General features: G+C 46.2%; 1 protein-coding gene across 4 annotated transcripts in view; it reads right to left on the reverse strand.

The window, feature by feature from the left end:
* Positions 1–23,560, reverse strand: part of RAPGEF1 (Rap guanine nucleotide exchange factor 1) — a 36,572-nt gene extending 13,012 nt beyond the window's left edge. Inside the window, exons 1-2 of one of the 4 annotated variants that reach the window (XM_088459172.1) lie at positions 23,324–23,560; positions 9,504–9,593 (exon numbers count right to left, since the gene is read on the reverse strand). In XM_088459172.1, the coding sequence (XP_088315298.1) occupies positions 9,504–9,593; positions 23,324–23,524 (291 nt within the window). In that variant the 5' untranslated portion in view covers positions 23,525–23,560. Of the gene's footprint in view, positions 1–9,503; positions 9,594–11,660; positions 11,922–22,300; positions 22,389–23,323 lie in introns of those variants that run through there. The other 3 variants (XM_088459174.1, XM_088459173.1, XM_088459175.1) reach the window with 3 other exon arrangements.
* Positions 23,561–27,511: the final 3,951 nt, after the last annotated feature.

The following is a 27,511-nucleotide window of genomic DNA, read 5'->3' on the forward strand; positions in this document are numbered from 1 at the left end:
TATAATGGCTGGCGGATGATACGATAAGGTCGTCCATCATGTGCAGGTCACAGATCACCAGTATTCCTAACACACAGTGATTAGCTGGTGAGTGTAACACTCAGGTTTAACAGGCATCATTGCAGCAAGATGTTATCTGAAGCTGCCGAAATATGGAGGCGATTTTATAGAAGATTGATTCTGTAGTTTAGTCGGGTCAAAAGATTGTCCAGATCGGTGCGTGTGATTAGAATCTTAGGACTTGCATTATAAAAGGAATATAACGGAAGTATACCTTCAACGAAACACAATAAATAAGACTCAATAGTCAAAAATTAAATATAAAAAAAAAAAAAAAGTTACAAATTGTAATAGCTTACTTTTATATATTTATCTCTGTGTATAAATATATATATATATATTTATTACAGAGAGAGAAATATATATTTTTTTAAAACCATCTCGAATATGTAAAAAAAAATAAAAAAAAATAAAAATTATATATATATATATATATATATATATATATATATATATATACACATATACATATATATACACATATACATATATATATATATACATACAGCCACCGATTGTGCAAGTTGTTGCACTTTACAAGATGAGATGAGTGAGGTCTGTAATTTCCATCATAGGTACACTTTAACTGTGAGAGACAGAACCAAAACAATAAATTCCGGAAATCACATTGTATGATTTTTAAACAATTTATTTGGATATTCTTTCGGGAAAAAAAATATTTGGACACCCACCAAGAATTCGGGCTTTCACAGACCTGTTACTTCTTCTTTAGGAGGCTCATCTATCCTCCACTCGTTACCTGTATTAATGGCACCTGTTTGAACTGGTTAACTGTATAAAAAACACCTGTCCACAACCTCAGTCAGACTGCAACCTTTCCACCATGGCCAAGACCAGAGAGCTGTCCAAGGACACCAGGGAGAAAATTGTAGACCTGCACAAGGCTGGGATGAGCTACTCGACAATAGGCAAGCAGCTTGGTGAGAAGAGATCAACTGTTGGCGCAATTATTAAAAAATGGAAGAAATACAAGATCACTGACAATCTCCCTCGACCAGGGGCTCCATGCAAGATCTCATCTCGTGGGGTATCAATGATCTTGAGAACGGTGAGGGATCAGCCCAGAACTACACGGGGGAACCTGGTCAATGACCTCAAGAGAGCTGGGACCACAGTCACAAAGGTTACCATTAGTAACACACTACGTCGTCATGGATTCAAATCCTGCAGTGCCCGAAAGGTGCCCCTGCTTAAGCCAGCACATGTCAAGGCCCGTCTAAAGTTTGCCCGTGACCGTCTGGATGATCCAGAGGAGGACTAGGAGAATGTCATGTCAGATGAGACCAAAATAGAACTTTTTGGTATAAACTTCACACGCTGTGTTTGGAGGGAGAAGAAAGATGAGTAGCATCCCAAAAACACCATACCCACTGTGAAGCATGGGGGTGGAAACATCATGCTTTGGGGATGCTTTTCTGCATAGGGGACAGGACGACTGATCCTTATTACGGAGGGGATGAATGGGGCCATGTATCGTGACATTTTGGTGAAAAACCTCTTTCCCTCAGTAAGAGCATTGAAGATGCAACGTGGCTGGGTCTTCCAGCATGACAATGACCCCCATACACACCGCCCGGGCAACTAAGGAGTGGCTCCATAAGAAGCCTTTCAAGGTCCTGGATTGGCCTAGCCAGTCTCCAGACCTCAACCCAATAGAAAATCTGTGGAGGGAGTTGAAAGTCCGTGTTGCCCGGCGACAGCCCAAAACATGACACATCTAGAGAAGATCTGCATTGAAGAGCGGCCAAAATACCTGTGTGCGCAAACCTGGTCAAGAATTACAGGAAACGTTTGACCTCTGTAATTGCCAACCGAGGTTACTTTACAAAGTACTGAGTTAAACTTTTTGACTGCCCAAATATTTTTTTTCCGAAAGAATATACAAATAAGTTGTTTAAAAATCATACAATGCGATTTCCAGAATTATTTGTTCTGATTCTGTCTCTCACAGTTAAAGTGTACCTATGATGGAAATTACAGACCTCACTCATCTTTTAAAGTGCAATAACATGCACAATCGGTGGCTGTCCAAATACTTTTTCGCCCCACTATGTGTGTGCGTATATTATATATATATATATATATATATATATATATATATATATAAAGCACTCACATCAGTTGTCAGTACACATCAGTGGGGTGCACACCAGCTGTATCTCCTTAATCCAAGGTTCATCAGAACTCCTGTTCACGGGGAACTGTACCTTATGTTCTATATGAAATTCAAGGCTTGATTGCTTGAGAAAGGTCCATTCTGGGGACCGAAACGTCGCCTGCCTGTATATAAGCCTATTGTCTAATTTTTGACATAATAAACAAGCTGCAATTCTACTGGTGAGTGCCATCCTTTTCCCTATTTTATATATATATATATATATATATATTACACATACATACATATACACACACACATATACATACATACACACACACACACACACACACACACACACACACACACACACACACACACACACACATACATACACAGTACTGTGCAAAAGTTTTAGGCAGGTGTGCAAAAAAATGCTGCAAAGTAGGAAAGCTTTCACAAATAGGGGTGTTAATATTGTATTTTTCTATCAATTAACAAATGCAAAGTGAATGAACAGAAGAGAAATCTAAATAAAATCAATATTTGGTGTGACCACCCTTTGCCTTCAAAACAGCATCAATTCTTCTAGGTACACTTGAACAAAATCAGGGATTTTGTAGGATTATAGTCAGGTGTATGATTAACCAGTCATACCACACAGGTGATAATGATCATCATTTTCATATGTAGGTTAAAAACTAGAGATGAGCGGTTCGGTTTTACTCGGATACGTTCGGATCTAAAAAAAAAAAAAAAAAAAAAAAAGAAGACACCATAATCGGCTATCTCACGTGTTTTGGATATCCAATTAAATAAATCCAAACAAATCCGAACTTGCAGTAATTTGGCAATAAGAACCAGTTAAAACTGAACCCGCACTTCTGTAGTTAAAACACAGTCATTAACTGAAACAGCTGTGTAGCATGCTTAAAACTGGGTGAGGAGCAGCCAAACTCTGCTACAAAGGTGAGGTCGTGGAAGAGACCGTTTCATATCACAGGCCATACACCATGGTAAGACTGAGCACAGCAACAAGACACAAGGTAGTTATACTGCATTAACAAGGTCTCTCCCAGACAAAGATTTAATAGCAGATTTAATAGCAGACTGGGGTTTCAAGGTGTGCTGTTCAAGTTCTTTCGAAGAAGCACAAAGAAACGGGCAACGTTGAGGACCGTAGACGCAGTGGTTGGCCAAGGATACTAAGTTCATCAGATGAAAGACACATCATGCTTACTTCACTTGGAAATCGGAAGATGTCCAGCAGTACCATCAGCTCAGACTTGGCAGAAACCAGTGGAGCCCAGGTACACCCCAACTACTGTTCGGAGAAGTCTGGCCAGAAGTGGTCTTCATGGAAGAATTGAGTCCCGAAAGCCATAACTTCAACATGGTAACATAGGAACTGGGGTGCAACAAAATGGCATCAGGTGCTCTGGATTGAGGAGTAAAAATTTGAAATATTTGACCGTAACAGAAGGCAGTTTGTTCTCCGAAGGGCTGGAGAGTGGTACAATAATAAGAGTCTGCAGGCAACAGTGAAGCATGGTGGAGGTTCCTTGCAAGTTTGGGGCTGCATTTCAGCAAATGGAGTTGTGGATTTTGTCGCATTAATGGTGTCCTCAATGCTGAGAAATACAGGCAGGTACTTATCCATCATGCAATACCATCAGGGAGGCGTCCGATTGGCTCCAAATTTATTCTGCAGCAGGGCAACGACCCCAAACAAACAGCCAAGGTCATTAAGAACCATCTTCAGCAAAAAGAAGAACATGGAGTCCTGGAAGTGATGATATGGCCTCACAGAGCCCTGATCTCAACATCATCGAGTCTGTCTGGGATTACATGAAGATACAGAAGGATTTGAGCAAGCCTACATCCAAAGATGATATGTGTTTAGTTCTCCAAGATGTTTGTAACAACTTCTCTGCCGAGTTCCTTCAAAAACTGTGTGCAAGTGTACCTAGAAGAATTGATGCTGTTTTGAAGGCAAAGTTTGCTCAAACCAAATATTGATTTGATTTAGATTTCTCTTCTCTGTATTCACTTTGATTTTTTTTTAATTGATACAAAGTGATTATAGTTTTTGTAAGCATTCTTACTTTGCAGCATTTTTACCACACCTGCCTAAAACTTTTGCACAGTACAGTGTATGTATATCTCTCTCAAACAGCAGAACTACAAAAGCAACAAAACTACTTAAATACAACCTTTTAAAAATGTGTAACTTATTTATTTTATGCTAACTTTTTTACTCTAGCACTGTGATATAATAAGTAGCTTGTGGCTGCCATCTACAAAAATAAACAAATTAAAGTTTGTGGCTTCCATTTCACTGCTTGACTATATGCTGTGGTTTATTGTTCGTTTTCTAGCAGTACAGTAATTACAAGTTTGTTATTCTATTATATAAAGCACCACGATTGCAGACCTTAAAATGAACACCTGTTAAATTGGTCGATGGCTAGCACACAAGGGGCTCTAAACATAGTCGAGCCTGAAAACGACAATCAACTTTGATCAAATGTTCTTGGTCACGAAAATTGCTTTTGGGTCAAGTGGGACAAATACGGACAATTGTATAAAAAAAAAAATTTTGGGGGGGGGGGGGGGGGGGTTTGGAGAAGAGCTCAACATATATAGTAGTATTGATAACTTCTAAGGGTATGAGTTTTAAAATCGGATTCTACCCTCTGCTAGCTGTACGGCGCTTTAGTGATAATAAACATTTAGTTACCATTATGGAGACAAATATTGGAATAAATCCAATCATTCAGTACTTGGCGCAACAGTAGTATCCAGAAGGGGACAATTTATTCTGATCTGCAGATGTAACCCTCACCAGTGGCAGGAATGGGTCAATGAGAATTTCTGGACTGTCCTATCTGGATTTGAACGAATTTAACAGTATATGACACCCTATTATTTTTTTTGTTATTTGGGTTCCATTAAGCCCAACCTTAATGCTCCTAACAGATCTTATTTGTACAGTTCGTTCTGCTTTACAAACATATTGGGCCTCTTTTATAGTTAGGAATTAATCCAGCTAGAATTTAAATTGTGCGGATATAACTCAATTCTAAAGCTGGGTACAAACTATGCATTATATCAGCCAAATCTTGGAATACACAATGAACCGCATCAGCTATTTAATAGTATCACCACCCCCACATTAATCATTTGATGAATTGTCTGCTTGCATCATCCTAACGGGGATGATGTGACTTACGATGCAGTGTGGCAACATCACCCCTGCAACGATATATCGTGCTATCATACAGCGAACTGTGCAGTGATGATGCGGACACGCTATATCGTATGGGGCCGTCGCTAGATCGGCACGTCGTCCAGGTGTGCGCCCAGCTTAAGTTAAGAAAAATCAGCTCTTCATTAAGTTATTAATGAAAGTGGGACATTCATTGCTTTCATGGGAAAGAAGATCCAAGTTGAAGCAGGATTATACCTTGGTTCCTTGAGTATTAACGAATACCAGTCACCACCAATGCATAGAAATGGCAGGCAATCTAAAGATAAATGCTTTCTTCTAAACATTGGTTAGCTCTCAAACTGGCTGCCTCCATAGTTTATAAGCAACAGGTGTGAACTTCGGTCTCGCCTCCTTATCTGGCTTAGAGGGGTATTTAAACATCAGCTCCTTCCCCTCCATTGCTCTGGTGAAAGCAGAAATACTGGAGCATGTTAAGTTACGAGCCTTGGTTTACTGCAGATCCTGGGATTGTGATGGCTGACTTGGTGTTGAAAAGGATAATTAATCACGGGCTGTTATGTCTGTAAGGAGCGTTGGGAGAACGGAACTAATCACTGCTTGATAATTCTTCTTTGACATTAATTTGTGACAATCGGCTCAGAGAGTATTTTCAATTTGGCAAGTCCTAAAAACTCTCAAGCTGGGCCAACGGCTTGGCTGCAAAGGAATATTTGTTATTGGACTGCCCTCTAACCAGTACTGCAGAGCGTGTGCTTTGGGGTTATCCGCCCTCCGTAATATTCGGTAGGGTGAACTTGGGCCTTCATTTGATGACGGCTCTATATATATAACCTTACGGAAACGAGCAGTATAAGGATTTATCAGCGCAGTGATACACGTTTCCCTCTTTGTATCGCGTTTATACTACAGTGATGGACAAATTTACAGTAGTTTACACAAAACCATAGGAGCCCGATTCTAATTGATGTATATTCCGTGTTATAGTGATTTGTACTTTCTGTTTTGTTTAGTCATTGTGATATATCGGTTTAGTGTGATCATTTTGCACAGCACTTGATGTTATGGGTTTGTATGCTCTCTCTTTTAGTGGAAAGTACCTATTACCTTTTTGGGGCAGCCTTCCTGTGCGGTTGTTGGAACTGTCCGCCCAATTAATCCTCATCTGGTTCTTCTTTGCCATTGTACCTAGCATGCCCTGCCCCTATTATAGAATATACTAACTACTAAATGACAAGTCACAGCAATACCAATTTTAAAATATTGGAGATGTATCTTTTCACCAAGAATGACATGGGCAAAAATGTTTTATTCATCCTAGATTTTTCCACTCTCCCACAGAACATATATAGGGGCTTTCCCTTTGCAATGTACTACAATGTGTAACACATTAGTGCTCCTATGTACAGAAAAAGCTAAACATGTGGACTTTGTATAGGGTCAGGAGTGGTCTGGCTAAATATAGTTGATGGTTATAATTTCTGTAGGTTTGAGACCATGCATTTTTGAGTGTGTGTGTTCGATTCGTGCATAATTTTAGAACGCCACAGAGAATTATTTTGGTGGGCTAGGAAGGCCCCGTGTCTAGCGGACGCGTCCCTCTGCGCTGGGCAGAATGAAACAAAGATAAATTTGGATGTTTTACTGTCTTTATTTGTAATATGAGTTGTCTCACATTGATGAGCTTCTAATAACAATCGCAATTATATATGTAAAAGTGTATGAGATTTGAAGATTTAGCTATACAGATGTCAATATTAGATTATTCCCCTATGCCTAGCAAGCTTCCGATATTTAAGAGGACTCATCTCCCGGCTGATGTGAATTCTGTTACTTTGCGGGCTGAAAGCAAATTTGTGAGATGTAGCGGTTCATTTGAGAGAGATTATATTAAAATGCAATTCGGTCCGGCACTCCTCGAAACTGATAGTTCATCCACTCAGGTGTCCTCCGCGTTGGATTTTTATAAATTGAGAAACAGACAGCGGCACTTAGATTTTATATGTATGAAAAATCTATTTAAGGCATAATATGAAAAGCAGTCAACATTTCGGGGCACAAATGTCCCTTTGTCAAGGTGAAAAATAGTATTTCACCTTGACAAAGGGGCGCTTGTGCCCCGAAACGTCGGCTACTTTACATATTATGCTTTAAATACATTTTATATGTATGAAAAATCTGAGTGCCGCTGTCTAATTCTCAAAAAATATATTTTTTCTAATTTATATTACCCCTGAGGAAGGCTGAAAGATAGCACATAGCTCTGACCTGACGAAACGCGTTGGGTATATATTGCTGGATGGCTTTCTCCAATTTTAAGAGAAACACAAATAATTATTTTAAATTGTACGAGCATTATCATATAGTGTATTGGTGACATTGGTTGCTATACGGGATTACACTATATGCTTTTTTCATGTTTTTAGGTAATGTGAAGCCACTAATAATAGACTAAATTCTGGTCATTGATGATACCTGTGGATTCATTCTGGATGGTCAGATAAGCCATATTTAATTTTTATTTGGTACAGGTCCACCTTATACATTTATGCACTATAGGTGATTATGAGATCTACTGCACTAGGGGGCGCACCTCGTTTTATATATGGCCCTCCAGCTGTTGAACTACAAATCCCAGCATGCATTGCAACAGTTAAAGCGTGGCCAAAATAGTAAAACTGTGGCAGAGCAGGTTGGGATGTGTAGTTCTACAACAGCTGGGGGCTGCTAATTGCCCACCCTTAAAAAATAATAATAATAAATAAATATATATATATATATATATATATATCTCTACATCTACATAGAAGGATGTTACAAACAAATTGGAGGACATCATACTTCCACAGCTGGCAATTTGTAGCCTATCATGATCTCATGTTTGGTCCTACATGTTAACGGTGTGATACTCTTCCTAAACCAATACGGATTTTTAAAGGATGCAAGAAAATGAATGACCCATTCCCGGATATTACCACACAAGTTGCGCTTTGATTTACAATTGCCCATAATATGTAATCAAATTGAGATTAACTCCTTAAGGAGTCTCTTGGAGACGAAACACGTAGGGTGATCGTTCACTGGACCCACTCTGAGAATATGAAATTATGGATATTGACTTCAACAAAAGGGTGAACTGTACATGCTCAGATGTGGGATTCGTTTATGTATCATTCATCGATTGTAATTTGTACTGATTAAGCCAAGTGCAAGTGTTTTATAAAATAAATACGGTTTTGTTTTTATAAGTGTCATATTACGTCAGTAATCTTTTAAAAGGACTATTTGACATGATTGTAACCATAAAGGTATACTTGGTAGAATTTTTTCACTTTATCTAGAATAGCGCCCTCTCAGACATCACACACACACATAATATAAATATATATATATATATATATATATATATATATAATAAATTTGAAATATATATTAATATAGAAATATAACTTTTTATATATTTCCAAGGCAAACAAAGTGAGATTGATGAAGGAGGCATATTATGTTTGGGGATCACTTTGTTTGCCTTGGAAATATATAAAAAGGTATATTTCTATATTAATATATATTTAAAATTTATAACCTATATATTTATAATAAATAAATATATATATACACACACACACACACACACACACACACACACACACACACACACACACACACATATATATATATATAAATATATTCACATATACACACACATGCATACATACACCAGACAAAAAAAAAGAATCTCGATGTGCAGTTAATAAAGTGGAATTGATGGAATAAAGGTTTACATTGCGTATAAGAGGTTACTGGTAAAGACATGCACACGTTAATTTCTGTAAGTGCATGGGTGACTTGTAGTCCTGAAGTCAGGCTAGGCTAAGAGGTTAGTGTTAGGCAGATGGGGTGAGAGTCATTTCCTTAAGGGTCATGCGGTGCAGTGATCTGGCACAGCAGGGAGGTCAGAGGGGCGTGCGGTGCAGTGGTCTGGCACAGCAGGGAGGTCAGAGGGGCGTGCGGTGCATAATGTTGAACATGCAGCGGGCTGGGTTTGGCTTTCAAGTTCCCACCGTGCCCCTTTTTTACCCCATCTGTGTCTTTACTTACATCACAGGGCATGGGGTCTCCGTTGCTTTGCCCAGAGGAATACAGGTTGACGTATTCCCCATCTCCAGCCTCCTCACTGGCATTTTCATTCTACGTAGGGAGGGGAAGAGACAGGGTGGAGGGAATGGTTGGCAGTGTATCTGATAATAGAGAGACTTCATACTTGTGGAGCCATCAAACGGACAGTAAAATTCCTGTAGAAAAGTGCTTAAGACCATCTCGATGGGTGGTGGCAGCGTAACGCCAGCCGAAAAGCTTCTCGTACTTTTCTAAGCGAAAAAACAGGGAACATGCCCTTAAGATCATTCCTTAAGGCTTGTCCCATTGATACAATTCATGTAGAAAGCAAATGACATTACAGGAGTAATTGTATTGGTCAGCGGGACAGTGAACCACATAACATGGTTCATCCTCACCTGGCTGTGAGAACAGTATCTTAGCGTAGGGCCGCTAGACGAATCAATGAACTCACAGCAGATGGCCAGCTTATATCGCATGATTCATATATGTAGCAGACCTACAGGTTATAAAAACTACAAAGGGAGCCAAGTCCTTGTTGTATCTTAAACCAGATATTTGCTGCAGTTTCAGTGACTATAAAAGTTCCCAAACTCCTCCATTACAGTCCAGGTTTTAAGAATATCCATGTTTGATTCCAGATGGATAAATCATATTGACTGCGACACTAATTAAATCACCTGTGCCCAAGCATGGATATCCTTAAAACGTGGACTGTAGTGGCAGAGCTTGGCAAACTCTGCACTAGGCGGCGATACAAGTAACACCTTCGTCCTCCTGTCCACCAATATGCATGTTAGCCAATCTGTTATCTGACCCAAAGCAAATAAAATGGTTTCAATTGGTTACTATACAATTATATCATTTGAGTCTCAGATACATAAGTTTCAGGCAGTTTGCAAAGGACTTGTTATTAAACCTAGGCACACACTTTACCCCAACACCCCAAATCATGTGAGGTTGAAGAACCCTGACCTCATTGTGGGACAGCACAGATGGTGTAATGGTTAGCATTACTGCCTCACAACACTGAGGTCTTGGGTTCGATTCCCACTACGGCCCTAACTGTGTGGAGTTTGTATATTCTCCCTGTGCTTGCGTGGGTGTCCTCCGGGTGCTCCAGTTTCCTCCCACACTCCAGAAATATACTGGTAGGTTACTTGGGTCGTAACAAAATTGACCCTAGTGTGTAAGTGTGTGTGCATGAATTTAGACTGTAAGCTCTACTGGGGCAGGGACTGATGTGAATGGCCAAATATTCTCTGTAAAAGCGCAGCGGAATATGTGTGCGTTATATAAATAACTGGTAATAAATAATAAATAAGTCTTCAAGTTTTGTTTTTTTTTGGAACAAACATAAATCCCAGACTCCTTAGCCAGTGGGAATAACATGTTTGATAAATAACAGGAACTTCTCCAATTAGGTAATATGTTAATAGGCTTAAAATTGTGAATTGTACAGCTGTGACTCTTGTAAGGATCTACTAGGTAACGAGGATTTTATTTATGGGCATGTACATGACCCTCCGTCATATTACCAAGCACATGGGACTTCGAGTTTCAGCTTTCGTGTGATCTGTCAGACAGTTCCTTTTTTTTTATGGCGCTCTAGAACACAAAGCAACTCTCTGTATACACCAATGCAAATATTGTGTTCTATTTTTATTTGGTTGTATGCAAGGGCAATAGAAATGAACAATGATGCCTGAAGATATAAATACATGACGAAAAAGCAGACAAAAGCCTTAAAAAGGAGAAAGAAAATGTGCTTAGCAAATATGCCATAGGAGATCACAACATGTACTCCGTGCAATGTGGTCTGGAGGACCAACCCAAGTCCATCAGTATTCACACTAAAGCCCCTGGTACAGTAGACGTGTGTTGTAGAAACAGGACCACAGAGCAGACCTAGACTGATGCTCATGATCAACTCCTTCTACTGTAAATGGTTACTGTATGAGTACAATGGACACGCTAGGCACATAGACAAGACGGCATGGGGAAGCAATGCAAGCTGCAGCAGGACAGTGCGGGGGATGATGAGAATGGTACACGGACAGAAGCTGGTTTGCCATTCACAAATGCCCCCCCCCCCTCATAATAAACCCGTCCAGCCAGGCCCCCCTCCCCCGTTCTCACCGCTGATGTCTGGAAAGAGCCGGAGAAAGGAGGCTCGAAAGGAAGGCAGGCAGGAGGGGTCCCGCAGGTGCTGCCGCCCTGAGAGGAGGGTAAAGGAGGGCAGGGAGTAGCTGGAGGCATGGCAGGAGTAGGGGGGGTAGATTCCGTGAGCACCGGGGAGAAGCGGGAGGAGTAAAAGATGGAAGGACTCAGCATGGGAAGGGCAGGAGCCTGACTGTGAGGGGCGAAATCCTGGGAGTAGGAGCGGAACACGGATTTGTACTAGGAGAGGGATGGTGAGGGGAGGCAGGGGGGGGGGGGGGGGAAGAGAGACAGAGAGAGGGTAAAAAGAACAGGAGATTAGTGATAAAGCAGTTTAGTAGCTGGCACAGAAGGAAATTCATTGAGCCTCTACGAGAAGGAACAAGCCACCTTGGTCCATCATTGCAAGACCCTGGATGGAGAAACAGACTGATAAAGCCACAATCCCCCCCCCCACCCTCCCCAATTCCATCAGCTCAATAACAGTTCAACACAAAACTTCTCATTGGTAGAACAGGATTCGTTCGTATCATCCTTCTAAGAGCAAACATTAAATTAAAGGCATTAATAAGGAATGGAGACAGGAAATATGGAGAAGTAGTCAGAGCAATTCAGATAACAAGAGATATGGTAAGAACTTACCTTTGTTATCTCTGTTTCTACGAAGTCCATAGGGTCCACAGGGTTGACCTTGGGGTTATAGCTGGAACAGGATCCATGGGCACCACACAGTTAAGCTTTTAGCTCCCAGGATGCACTTGGGTCCTCCTCTATACCCCGCCCCCGAGCCACAGGCACCTCAGTTGGTAAGCAGCCTAGGCCGGAGGAGAATATGGAACAGAGAGAAGGAAGACTGGAACACACAAGAAACCATACTCACAGCAATAGGAGACGGAAAACCGGTGACCAGCCACACAGCCCATTTGAAGCCAGGTGCGTCAGGGCGGGCGCCCTGTGGACCCTATGGACTTTGTAGAAACAGAGATAACAAAGGTAAGTTCTTACCATATCTCTTGTTTTCTACTTCAGGGTCCATAGGGGGTCCACAGGGTTGACCTTGGGGATGTCCCAAAGCAGTTCAACTAAGGGCGGGGACGCTCCTGTGCTGAAAGGAGCACCCGGCGCCCAAAGGAAGCATCCTGAGAGGCGAAGGTGTCAAACGCATAGAACCTCAAAAACGTTTGAATTGAAGACCAAGTGGCCGCCTTACACAGCTGAACAGCAGAAGCGCCACGTCTAGCAGCCCAAGAGGGACCCACAGAACGAGTGGAATGAGCCTTAACAGAGGCTGGCACAGGTAAACCCTCTTGTGCATAAGCCTCACAAATAACGGAACGAAGCCAACGGGCTAACGTTTGTTTGTTGGCAGGCCAACCCCTCTTGTGAAAACCAAAGAGGATAAACAAGGAATCAGACTTCCTAACCGAAGCCGTCCGGTCTACATAAATTCTAAGCGCCCGGACCACATCTAAGGAAGTCTCACCAGCTGAAAGACCAGGGGACTGAAAAGCTGGCACAACAAGTTCCTGATTAATGTGGAACTTCGAGACCACTTTGGGCAAAAACTCAGGACGAGTGCGGAGCACCGCTCTGTCCTGGTGAAAAATCAGGAAAGAAGGGCGACAGGAAAGCGCCCCCAATTCAGACACCCTCCTGGCCGAAGCAATTGCCAGGAGAAAAACCGTCTTAAATGTCAGCCACTTGAGCTCCACCGCCTCAAGAGGCTCAAACGGAGGACCCTGCAGGACCCGTAGCACCACCGCCAAGTCCCAAGGAGCCACAGGAGGCACAAAGGGAGGCTGGATCCTGAGAACACCCTGGAAAAAGGTGTGAACGTCTGGTAGTATTGCAATCCGCCGTTGAAACCACACGGACAAGGCGGACACATGAACCTTCAGAGATGCAAGGCGTAAGCCGAGATCCAATCCTGACTGAAGAAATTCCAAGATCCTAGAAACTCGGAACACCTGAGGATCATAATGTCTGGACTCACACCACTGAAAGTAAGTGTGCCACACTCTGTGATAAATCCGTGCTGAAGCAGGCTTGCGTGCCCGGAGCATGGTACCAATAACCGAACTGGAGAAGCCCCGAGACCTCAAGACGGCTGTCTCAAGAGCCACGCCGTCAAAGACAGCCGACCCAGATCCGGGTAAAGGCAGGGCCCCTGAGACAACAGGTCCCGACGCTGAGGAAGAAGGTACGGAGCGTCGATGGAGAAGCTCCTGAGATCGGAGTACCAAGGACGTCTGGGCCACGCCGGAGCTACCAGCACGAGCATGCCGCCGTCCTGCTTGAATTTCCGCAGAACCCGAGGAAGCAGGGATAGCGGAGGAAACAGATACGCCAGGTGAAACGTCCATTTCACCGACAGCGCGTCCACCAGACTTGCGCCTGCGTCTCTTGTCCTTGACCCGTAAACGGGCAACCTGTGATTGTGACGGGAGGCCATCAAGTCCAGCTCCGGCAGTCCCCACCTGTCCACGAGTAGCTGAAACACCTCTGGGTGAAGCGACCATTCCCCGGGATGCACGTCGTGACGGCTGAGGAAGTCCGCCTCCCAATTGAGGACTCCGGGGATGAAGACCGCCGAGATCGCCGGAATGTGACCCTCCGCCCAAGTCAGGATACGAGACACCTCCGACATCGCTGCCTGACTGAGAGTTCCGCCTTGGTGGTTGATATACGCCACCGTGGTGGCGTTGTCGGACTGCACCTGTACCGCCCTTCCGTGAAGAGCGGGGCCGGACGACTGCAGGGCCCTGTATACTGCCCGCAGTTCCAGGATGTTGATGGGGAGAAGTGCTTCTTCTGCTGACCAACGACCCTGAAGCGACAAAGAGCCGGTCACTGCTCCCCAACCCCGGAGACTGGCATCCGTCGTGAGCAGGACCCAGTCCGGGATCCAAAATGGGCGCCCCTCGACCAGATGAGCTGTCTGAAGCCACCAAGCCAAAGATTGCCGAACGTCCGGAGACAACACCAGCACCTGAGAGCGGATCCGGTGAGGTAACCCGTTCCATTCTGATAGAATCAGCCCCTGCAGGGGCCGGGAATGAAACTGGGCAAATTCCACCATGTCGAATGTCGACACCATGGACCCCAGAACTCTCATAGCCGAATGGACCGACAGGCGGCAACGGCTCAGGCAACTGTGTATCCGCAGCTGTAGGGAGGCGACCTTTTCTGGAGTCAGGAAGATCCTTTGCTGACGCGAATCCAGCAGGGCTCCCAAATGAACCATCCGCTGAGATGGAATCAGGGAGGACTTTTTCCAATTTATCAACCACCCGTGTGCTTGCAGGCAAGCGATCGTCAGGTGGAGATGTTGAAGCAGTACCTCCGGGGAGCTCGCCAGCAACAGGAGGTCGTCCAGATACGGCAGCAGCCGTACATTCTGGTTCCGAAGATGTGCGGCCATGACCGCCATAATCTTCGTGAACACCCTCGGTGCCGTGGAGAGACCAAAGGGTAGCGCCCGGAACTGATAGTGGTGTTGAAGGATAGCGAACCTCAGATACCGCTGGTGTGAAGATGCTATCGGAACATGGAGGTAGGCGTCCTGGATGTCCAGGGACACCATGTAATCCCCCCGGTTCCATCGCCAGAATGATGGAACGTAACGTTTCCATCCTGAACTTGGGAACTCTGAGGAATCTGTTCAGAGACCTCAAGTTGAGGATAGGGCGATGAGAACCATTGGGTTTCTGCACCAGAAACAGAGACGAATAATACCCCGTCCCTCGTTGTGATAGAGGAACGGGAACAATGACCCCTGCTTTCAGCAAGGACTCTATAGCCTCCTGAACCTGTAACGCCTTGGTCTTGTCCTGAGAAGGACTTGTGCAGAAAAACTGGTGGGGTGGTCTGTGCCGAAAAGACAGGGCGTACCCTGGGAGACCACTTCTCGAACCCAGGCATCCGTGGTGGTATTGTGCCAGCACTGGGGCAAATAGAAGAAGTCGGCCTCCCACTCTGAGGTCCCCCAGAGGGAGGCCCGTCCCATCAGGCCGCAGGTTTATCTTCCTGCTTGGGAAGAAGGGCGCCGAGCACTCCAGGCTTGCTTCTTGGGTTTAGAGGCAGTCTTACTCGCAGACTGTCTCGGGAAGGACTGACCTTTCGCCTTACCCTGAACCCGAAAGGAACGAAAAGCCGAACTCCGAACCTTAGCAGGCAGTGCCGCCGAAGGGAGGAAGGCCGACTTGGATTTAGCCAGGGTGTCCACTATTTTGTCCAAGTCCGGACCAAATAGTAATTCACCATTGAAAGGTAAGGCCTCCAGACCCTTCTTTGAATCAGAGTCCGCTCTCCAGGACCGCAACCACAAGGATCGGCGGCCAGACACCACTGCAGCCGATACCCGCGAGGTCAGCAGACTAGCATCTAAAGAAGCTTCACCAATGTAAGAAGCAGCGTCCCTCATTTGTCCCAACAACGCCCGCTGGACATCCGGAGCGTCGTCCGGGAAGGTATCTTCCAATGCATTGGCCCACCCCTCAATGGCCTTGGCCACCCAGGAGATGGCCATGGACGGTCGGGCCACCGCCCCGGAGAGGGAGTAAATAGACTTTAAGCAAGTCTCAACTTTCCTGTCCGTGGGATCCTTCAGCGAGGATATCGACGGTAATGGTAAGGTGGCGCCCGAGTTAAACGGGTGACATGGGAATCCACCGCCGGTGGAGTTTCCCATTTTTTACAATGTGCCTCAGGGAAGGGGTAATTAGAAGCTAACCGCTTCTGAGGAAGGAATCTCTTACTGGGCGCCTGCCAAGCTACCGCCATATGATCCGTCAACTGATCCGACAGGGGAAACACCGCAGAAGCCACCTTAGTTTTTTTGAAACTAGGAAACTTCGACTTAGGAATTGGTGCCTCATCCTCTATAAGAAGAATAGCTCGCACCGCCCTAACTAGTGCTCGCACATTAATGGACGACTTGGTATCCTGGACCGAGGCGTCCGAGTCAGTGTCATCAGGGACCTCCCCATCATCTGAGGAAACCCTCCGAGTCCGATTACCTGAGCAGCCCGTGTCATGAGTGGGCGTTTAGAAATCCTAGAAGGCATGTCAGTCTGCAACATTGACTGAAAAAGCCGAGGAAGCGGCCGCCAAATTTTGCACGGAGTTGGAGAGCACATCCACCCATGGTGGAGGCGTCGCCATAGGGGCCTGAAAAGGTACCACAGGCTGCTGCGGCACAGGGGAAGCCTGTATATACATAGGCAACCCCACATAGGGACCTACTGATTGAGACCCAGGAGGACTCCGCAATAACTGCGGGACACCCGGGGAATGGGGGATGGTCGGCTGGGGCACCGCCCTAGTAGGGAGAGCAGTCGGGACCGACAGACGGTCCGCAATAGACACCAGCACTTGAGAAAACATCGCCCACGGTGGTTCCTGCGCCAGAGAAGGTCTGGATGGGCCAGGAGCCACCTGGCATCGACTACACAGGCCATCCTGTGACAAATCCTCCCCTATCTACTCCTGCAGAACAGCGTCCGCAGGAGGCCAACACCGGAGCCACTGAGCGCTCAACCTCCTCGTCTGACATGACAGAATATATTATATATCTGGCACCAGGGTAGAAGTAAAACGCACTCACCGGTGTGCTGAACAACAGCCCACAATATGGCACTGAGTAGCACACAACTGTATGTGACGGACCTCACAAATACGTGATCTATATAAGTGAGGTCAGTAGAAACGCCCCTCCCCCACACACCTGTAGGGCTTGTAGGAGAAGTAAAGGGATAGGTATAAGCTGACAGTAAGCGGAAAATAAGCACAGACAGGCAGCACTAGCAAAAGTCACATACCATGCAGGAAGATATACTCACTGCACCTTTACACTACAATCAACCTGCCCAGATTCAGTGTCTGGGAGGGCTATAGTGCTGTGTACGCTGTCCTTAATCAGGGGAGAGGTACACAGGGGGGACCGGTCCGCGTGCTCCCTGAGATCTGCGCTGCCACTGGGAAAATGGCCACTGGAGACCTCAGAGGAGGAGTGGCCGAGTAGATGCAGCTCAGCGGCGCCAGACTGCGTGCTGAAAGGCGCGCTGAGCTGAGGGGAGGAGCCGCTGAACAGGGAAGGCTTCCTCCCCTGGCTGGCCATAACCCCAGGGATGCTGGCTTCCCGCTTGCCCCTTTATCCCTGGTGGTCTAGTGGTCCCACGGGTTATGGGGGTGGCCCGCCGCCACTGCCAGCAGCCTCCGGTCTGTCCCCCGGACCGGAGGCTAAAGGACTGCATTTAAGGGCATTCCGCGCGCCGCCGCTAGCCAGCGACGCGCGGCTTACCTGAATCCCCGGCGACTCCGGCAGCAGTCCTGGGAGGTAGACTGCGATCCCCAGATCAGTACTGGCGTCGCGGCGCCAGTCGGGGATCAGAGCGGCAGCGTGGGCGTCTGTACAGACAGCCCTTCGCTGCCGTCTGTAGTAAAAAGAGATTAAAAATAAATAAAATCTAACTTAAAATAAAAAGCTTCTGGGGGCTGCTCCTGCAGCCCCCCCTGCGCGGTGACCGACTCCGGCCGGGGCACCAGCTTACACTGAGGTGCCTGTGGCTCGGGGGGCGGGGTATAGAGGAGGACCCAAGTGCATCCTGGGAGCTAAAAGCTTAACTGTGTGGTGCCCATGGATCCTGTTCCAGCTATAACCCCAAGGTCAACCCTGTGGACCCCCTATGGACCCTGAAGTAGAAAAGGGTTTTACATCTACAGGCGACTGCTTTATTGGCTGGTATACACCTACTACTACACACATTGCAGTAGCGCCCTGACCTCCAGGTCTTAATGAATGTAGTTGCCCTGGATTAAGGGGTCTATGTACTACGCCTTGGAGAGAGATAAAGAAGACAGAGATAAAGCACCAACCAATCAGCTCCTAACTGTCACTTAGCAGGCTGTGTTTGACGGTGTAATGGTTAGCATTACTCCCTCACAATACTGAGGTCCTGGGTTCGATTCCCACTACGTAACTGTGTGGAGTTTGTATATTCTCCCTGTGCTTGCGCGGGTTTCCTCCAGGTACTCCGGTTTCCTCCATACTCCAAAAATATACTGGTAAGTTACTTGGCTCCCAACAAGAAATTACCCCTAGTGTGTCTGTGTGTGCATATGATAGGAAATATAGATTGTAAAGCTCCACTCGGGCAGGGACTGATGTGAAGCCAAAATATTCTCTGTACAGCGCTGCAGAATATGTGTGCTCTATATACATAACTGGTAATAATAGATTGTAAGCTTGCAAGCAGGGCCCTCTTACCTCTACGTCTGTCTGTTATTACCCTGTTTGTTCTATAAATGTTTCCAATTGTAAAGCGCAAAGGAATATGCTGCGCTACATAAGAAACTGTTAATAAATAATAAATAAAATGACAGTTAGGAGCTGATTGGTTGGTACTTTATCTCCCTCCAAGGCTTAGTACATAGACCCCTAATTTACTGGTCTATGCGCTGGAAAGAAGAGGATCCAGAGGCCAGCATTGTGTTTCCTCCCAGGCAAAGGACTTGGTAAAACATGCAGGGCGGCATTTACAAGCCAATGCATATTAGTCATCTAAAACGTAATAAAACCCCTGTTAACCGTGGAATACAGGATAACTACTGTGTGAGAATCAGCCGCCATCAATTACGCAGGGCTGCCAAAACGTTACCGCGCCCGCTGGCTGAGAGGATTCTGCTGTGTACTTTATATATTACACAGGCCTTTGCTGGGGAATAGACTAATATACTCCCTCTCCTCTTCCTTCCTCTCACACATCCCCTCCTCTCCTCTGCCCACTCCTTCCTTCCTTCCTCAGATTCCAGCATGCCACATTCTGCCTGTGGAATCCCAGCTATGTGCTCTCACAGTGGGGAAGTTGGAATTCACCAGTAACCCCCCCCCCCCCCCCCCTCCCTTCTTCCTTCTATTAATCTCCTTCCCATATGGTGTGCATTCCCTTCTCCTTCCCTACTGGAGGCGCAGTAGGACCACAACAGGCTCCTCTGCCTTCAGCAGCGCGAAAGCTATATTTACGGGTTTCTGCAGAGTCTGGTTTACCAACAGGTGAGTGTCTGGGGCCCAGACGCCTGCAACACTCCGATGTGAAGCCCCCTCCAGCTATAAAATGAAAGAGGGAGGGGACAGCTTGAGAACTTCTAAGACGTTCGGATCCCATGAGCTTTTGTAATGGGGACGGACAACGAAAACACTTTTGCACCTAACACTGCTGTACGTGTCCTATCACACACAACGGATGTTAATACGTAACAGTAGAATATATATTATTGGAGAGTTATCTGGACACGGTCATCACTTCTGCATTGATTAGGAGCAAACAACTCTGCTTTATAGTAATAGGAACACAAATTCATGCCCTGCATAAAATCACTTAATATGAGGTATTGTTATGGTCAACAAACAATAGGTCTCAATCCAATTAACCCGGCCAGCATGAAAGAGGGGGGCGAGCTGACATCGCAACGGCATCAGAACTTGACCTGCTCATGGTCAGATTTCTCGCCCCAAATTCGTGAATTCTTGTATGGAGCCCTGTGGGGCGGCGAACAATTATCCGCGAATCTGGCTGTACCGTAATTGCGGCACCTAGCAAGTACAGCTGAGATAGTGACCGCAGAGGACATTTACAATGTGTGACAAATGGGCCAGGGAGGACGGCAAGTGATCAGACTAGAGACAGCGACTCAATCACGCTCTCCAGCTCAGGGATCATCACTTGTCAGCTCTACGGCCTGCAGCTCTAAGCCCTTAAAGGAACATGCCACAGTGTTCTAAAGTGCCTATGCAGAGAAGGGGGGGTTCCAGGTTGCTCAGTTTTCCTCTTTTAATACAGCAATAAGCGATTGAATGGCGGCGCTTAACTACACCAGGGAATTGAAGGGAAAGGATTTTTACCTTCACTGGCATAAGCGATTTATGTGAATATCATAAATCTTAACAGGATGATCTAATATCATCCTGTTATGGGCCGTGGGAGGGGGGCTAGTAAGAAAGGACAGACACCAAATAGGACTATTAACTGTGTCTGGCAGGTTGCAAAGTCTATAACAGCTAGCCTATGACTATGTTGTGTTTAATATACTCGGAATAATATAGATCCCAAAGTAATGACTGCACTAGGCTGGAAACACAGAGGGTAGATAGGATCCAGAGCAGTGATCCAGGAAGCTATAAGCAGGTGTGTAAATATAGCCTCCGCTCTGTTAACGGTGAGCATATACTAGTATCACACAGCCTTTGTGTAACCTTACACTCTCCATCCTTTCACACTACAGAGACGGATACTGTGATAGAACAGGCCTCTCGCTGTATAGTCTCTGTAAAACTTTGCAATGTGCATATAAATTAGGATTGAATTTTTTGCCCTAATAAACCTTGATGAATTAAAAACAGAATTATTACAGGGGAATGGGATTTAGTAGAATCCTCTATTGTCCTCTTCAAATAGAGACCCTGCAACTTCGCAACAGCAGGGTATTCACAGCCAGCCCTCAGAGTACTCACTGGGAAAAAGGAACATGCATAGAATAAAATCTATCTTCTGCTTGTCCACACTACTTGTATGTATTGTGTGCTGACGATCACTACTGTAATGACCATTTTGCTTGGAGGGCGATGTGAAAGCAAGAGGGAAACTGGGCACAAGGATTTAGATTAGATTTACGTTCAAAGAAAACATACATGATATAAGAAAACACTACAGTCCATTGCTTGCACGTCACACCAGAGACAACATGCACATACTCTACAGTCCAAACCTTGTACTGCACACCAGAGACAGGAACACGCACAGAGTACAGTCCATTGCTTAGATGGCACACACCAGAGACAGGAACACACACACTCGCTACAGTCCATTCCTTGTACTGCACACCAGAGACAGGAACACGTACCCCCTACAGTCTATTCCTTATATGACACACAAGAGACAGGAACACACACACTCGCTACAAGTCCATTCCTTGTACTGCACACCAGAGACAGGAACACACACTCGCTACAGTCCATTCCTTATATGGCACACAAGAGACAGGAACACACACTCGCTACAGTCCATTCCTTGTACTGCACACCAGAAACTGAACACGCGCTCGCTACAATCCATTCCTTATACAGCACACAAGAGACATGAACACATTCACACTACAGTCCATTCCTTATACAGCACAACAGACACAGTAACACACACTTACTACAGTCCATTGCTTAGATGGCACAGCAGAGACAGGAATAACACACCCCCTACAGCCGTATTCCTTATATGGCACACAAGAGACAGGAACACACAGTCGCTACAGTCCATTCTTGTACTGCACACCATACAGAAACACATGCACACTACAGTCCATTCCTTATATGGCACACCAGAGACAGTAAACACACGCTGCAGTCCATACCTTGCACTTCACACCAGACCGCACATCCTACTGTCCATTACTTGTACTGCACGCCAGAGACTGGAACACGCACACGCTACAGTCCGTTCCTTGTAATGCACACCCGAGACAGGAACTACAGTCCATTCCTTATCCGGCACACCAGAGACAGGAACATGCGCATATTACAGTCCATTCCTTGCACATCAGAAACAGACAATTGAGCGAACACTCACCGAAGGCACAGGGAAAGAGCCATGGCGACTCAGAAGCAGTTAGAGACTGAGAGACTGATGCCCTGGGGGAGGCTGCGTCCCTCAGGTGCGAAGACCCCTTTGGTTGGTTGGGCACAGTACGAGACAGAAGAGAAGGAAGAGGCGGCAAAGGAGGCCTGTAGGAAGAATTAGATACAGAGGAAGGTGAAGGAAATGGGAAGATAGAACCAGGTAACAGACATAGCTCTTATCGAATGAAGTACATAATGACATCTCCTAAGCATAATCATGTGCACATTTATGCTTGTGGCCCCCCATGCGCTTTGACAGGAATATCAGGGACTAAAAAAAAAAAAAAATTTAAATAATTGCCCTTTATTTACTTTGCCAGTACCTGAAAAAATATATAATAAGGTTGTGCGCTTAATTCTATCGCTTTCATTCTTTTAGTAAGCGTATAACATACAACTGGTATTATAATAAACTACTGCCATATAAAAATACGAATAAAAAAAAAAAATAACATTGTGACAGGTCGAGCAGGATAGTGCATTGCGAAATCTGTGGGTAATTTCCTATTTGTGGAGATGGATTGCACAATATGCTGCGTGTGACTCATGGAAAGTGAATAGACAATGCCGGGAGCCCTCCTTTCCGTGGATAAAATAGAGGATAAGGAAAAATGTAGGACACCTGGCGCGCACGGGAAGGTGCTGTAACCCAGCAGAACGTCACCAAATGAAATGAAACGTCCGCTTGGTGCTGGGTTACAGTGTGAATGTACCGTTTTCACTGACATCTGCCCTTAAATCAATGTGACTTCTCGTGTACTTTCCACCATAATATGACAATGCTCCCTATACCTAGCTAATACCAGTCTGTCTACTGAGATACAAGTGAAGTACATGTGCAGCTATATAGACCTATAGCCCTAACATTTAGCACACTGCTACATAGCAAGGAGAGGAGACACGTACAATGCTGAACACAGTGCCCTGCGCTGAACAGTAAAGTCTGTCTAAGGCTCCCAAGGCTGGTACTTACCAGCTGCCTCTGTTTAGGGGGAAGTGCAGGGGGAGGCGCTCGCTCCACGCCAGTGTCTGAGCCGCTGAATGAATCATTGATGCCGTAGACCTCACGTAGATGTTTGTTCTTCTGCTGGTAGATGTGCTCGTTCTGCGGCGTCTGATAGAAAACGGACGGCTGCGGCTCGGAGTAGTCCTCCACGAAACGCATGTAGGTCATCACTGAAAGATAAAGCAGATGGGAAAGGGGTCATCATAGGAGGAGAGTCAATGGGCTGAGCATGGGCAGCTCAGGGTCCAATCACACAGCTCCCGAAGCCCTGAGCAGAAGACAACACATTCACTGCATCTGCCTGCCTATACCTCCGTCACTTAACGCCAGGCATTGTAGAGTCCTTGAGAAACACAAAAGGAGATTTGTGCCAGCCATTGAAATACAATGGTAAACGTTCCCATGGATGCAAGTCCTCCTAACCATAACGGGCTACAAGTTCTCATTTTTTATTCTTGTTCTAGCCCTGTGGCATTATACTGTTTAGTACCAGATTGTTTTTTTTTTTTTTTTTTTGTGGACTGGGACCGGAGGCACGGGGCCGCCCGTCCGCCCTGGGACCGGAGGCACGGGGCCGCCCGTCCGCCCTGGGACCGGAGGCACGGGGCCGCCCGTCCGCCCTGGGACCGGAGGCACGGGGCCGCCCGTCCGCCCTGGGACCGGAGGCACGGGGCCGCCCGTCCGCCCTTGGACCGGAGGCACGGGGCCGCCCGTCCGCCCTGGGACCGGAGGCACGGGGCCGCCCGTCCGCCCTGGGACCGGAGGCACGGGGCCGCCCGTCGCCCTGGGACCGGAGGCACGGGGACCGCCCGTCCGCCCTGGGCCGCCCGTCCGCCCTGGGACCGGAGGCACGGGGCCGCCCGTCCGCCCTGGGACCGGAGGCACGGGGCCCGCCCGTCCGCCCTGGGACCGGAGGCACGGGGGCCGCCCGTCCGCCCTGGGACCGGAGGCACGGGGCCGCCCGTCCGCCCTGGGACCGGAGGCACGGGGCTATTACAAAATTAAAAAATGAGAACTTCTAGCCGTTATGGTTAGGAGGGACTTGCATCCGTGGGAATGTTTACCATTGCATTACAATGGCTGGCACAAGGCACGTCTCCTTACATGTCTGGCTTTAAGTGACGGCCTGGCGGAAGGGAGAGGGTGGCAGGGGCGGAAAGCGGGAGAACAGCTGTGAGCTTACGTCACTCTTCCCTCAAACATCAACAGCTTTCTTCCTGTGACATGGGAACCCGAGATACAGCACTGAGTAGTAAAAGCTTAGCGATACACATTCGCCGTGGGACCAAATAGTTTCAAGGTTGTAACTGTGAAAACAGAACTGATCTCTAATTTATATTTTGCAACACAGATGGCAGCATTTTAACACCCCGCGCTCTCACTGCCTCAGCCCCGTGCTCTGCCAGGTGCCCTATTCGCCTGTCACAAGCCTCGAGAGAGAGCTGCCTAGACCTTCAACAATCTCCGAGAGATTTCCCGATTGCTGGGCAGGAGTTTCGCCACTTAATCAGCAGAATTGAATTGGCATCACTCCAAGGGCACGGGACTTCCTTATATGGCAGAGGCTCATTACACAGACCTAAAGCCGAACAAAAGCCTTGCAAATCTTTCACAGCTGATGTACTTACAGAGCGTCTGGCTTGCAGAGAACAAGGGCTGCACAACCGTCCAAGAAACATCAATCCGGGCAAAGTGATTTGTGTGCAGATTGCATTGGAAGTGATGGCATTTTAGGATGTGAAGACTCTTGGAAACTGCAGAGCTTTAAGCTGGAGACCCATTTATCGTTTACTCTCTGGTTTCCAAGGTAATGGCTGCACATCAACAGGCAACAAAGGCCACAACCACATATTTAACAATAATTATTTATTTATAAATAATGAGAGATCCGAAATACGTTGCAGCAGATGTACAATGTAGTACAACCTTGTTATTAATAATCTTAAATACAGATTTTCCACTGAAGATATGCCCACCCACAAGTCAACTGAGAGATGATCTGGTCGTAAGGAGTTTGGGTGGCCATCTGTAGGTTCAAAGTCTTCAGTTAATAATCTCCGAAGCGCCACAGTAATCCTTATTACCAGCCATCTATATAGCGCACACATATTCTGCAGGCTTACAAAAGAATATTTGGCCATTCACATCAGTCCCTGCCTCAGTGGAGCTTACAATCTATATTCCCTACCACATGTGGACACAAGTTCACTAAGGGTAATTTTGTCAGGAGCCAAATAACCTACTGGTGTGTTTTGGAGTGCGGTAGGAAACCAGCGCACCCTGGAGGAAACCCACCCAAACACAGGGAGAACACACAAACTCCACACAGTTAGGGCCCTGGTGAAAACAGAACATCAGAATTCAGTGTATTCTCCATATAACATCTGATAAAACTGGTCAACCTTGACCCAGATTATAAAATTCCACAAGATTTATTATCTAGCTGGCTCCATCTCTCTATCAGGCTGTTTTTGGGTGTAAGACATGCTCCTCACCTCACACAACCTATTGGATCGGTCAGGTTTCCGTCCCCAACCCCACTGGCGTAATGACTTGCTCAATGCCAAATATAAAGGCCATGCTCTCTTCTAATCCTACTGGACCTGCCTACATATGGCACCACCCAATTCACATAGGAATGATGCATTCATGAGGTCTTTATGGGTGTCCTATCCTGGCTCACGTCTGATCTATGAAGCTGGTCAGTTCTCTGGTTGCACCTCCTCCGTCGGCTTCCTGTATCAGCAGGAAAACCACAAGCCTCTGTCCTAGGCCCTCTGCTCTTCGCCATCTACTGTATACTACTTCTGTAGGGGAACAATAACTTCTACTGGAAGACATCCATACGGATATCTGCTCAACAGATCTTAACCATGTGTTGCCCGGCGTCACCAAGTGCGCTTCTGCATCATCCTGGGACATGCGCTCTTCACTTCAAACTGCATAACAAATTAAGATGCTAACCTCCCCACCAGCCAACCTGGGGGATATCCCTTTCTGCTGACAACACTACAATAAACCCATCCCCTAACTCGCTCACTAGGAGGTATATTTACCTAAATGTGGGTTTATAGAAGTTGAGATGTTGCCCATAGCAACCAATCGGATTCTACTTATTTATCTAGCACCCGCGTAGACTCTAGAAGATAGTAGCTAGAATCTGATTGGTTGCTAATGGGCAACATCTCCACTTCTATTAACCCGCACTTTAGTAAATATACTCCCTACGTATCATCCAAAACATGGAGTCAATGTCTCCTATACCGGTTACACGGGCTGAAGAAACCTCACCAGAACTCCATGTATCCTACTTTGCCAGAACATTATTTCTCTACCATCAACCTCTGGCAGTAATTCCCTCCTAACTGGTCATCTTTCACCCCTACACTATGGAGTACAGCGGCTATATTATTATTATAGGAAAACAATTCCCCCCCCAATCTGCTCAGAATTCCACAACCCCCTCCAATCTGCTCAGAATTCCACAACCCCCCCCCCCCAATCTGCTCAGAATTCCACAACCCCCCCCCCCCCAATCTGCTCAGAATTCCACAACCCCCCCCCAATCTGCTCAGAATTCCACAACCCCCCCCCCCCAATCTGCAAAGAATTCCACAACCCCCCCTCAATCTGCTCAGAATTCCACAACCCCCCCCCTCAATCTGCTCAGAATTCCACAACCCCCCCAATCTGCTCAGAATTCCACAAACCCCCCTCAATCTGCTCAGAATTCCACAACCCCCCCCAATCTGCTCAGAATTCCACAACCCCCCCCAATCTGCTCAGAATTCCACAACCCCCCCCAATCTGCTCAGAATTCCACAACCCCCCCCCCCCCCCCAATCTGCTCAGAATTCCACAAACCTCCCAAACTACTAGTAACTCCCTGAAAATTTTCCCAAACCACCTTTTTAATACTCCTAAATGAAAAATAAAATACACCACAACCATCAGCGTTGTTGAAGTACAATAGATCTAATGTTATTTTTGACATAACAGAAGCCTAACACCACTGTGGTGACTATTTTTATTTAGCAGACAACCTAATCATGGGCCACCCATAATCTCCCAAGACGTCCTATTGACATGGCCACAGTGTGTCTCCGACCAGTTTAACTAGACGGCTTAACCCCGATTCAGTAACATTGGTACTTG

The sequence above is a fragment of the Taudactylus pleione genome, unplaced genomic scaffold (assembly GCF_031769625.1).
Source record: "Taudactylus pleione unplaced genomic scaffold, aTauple2 ptg000897l, whole genome shotgun sequence".
Lineage (NCBI taxonomy): Eukaryota > Metazoa > Chordata > Amphibia > Anura > Myobatrachidae > Taudactylus > Taudactylus pleione.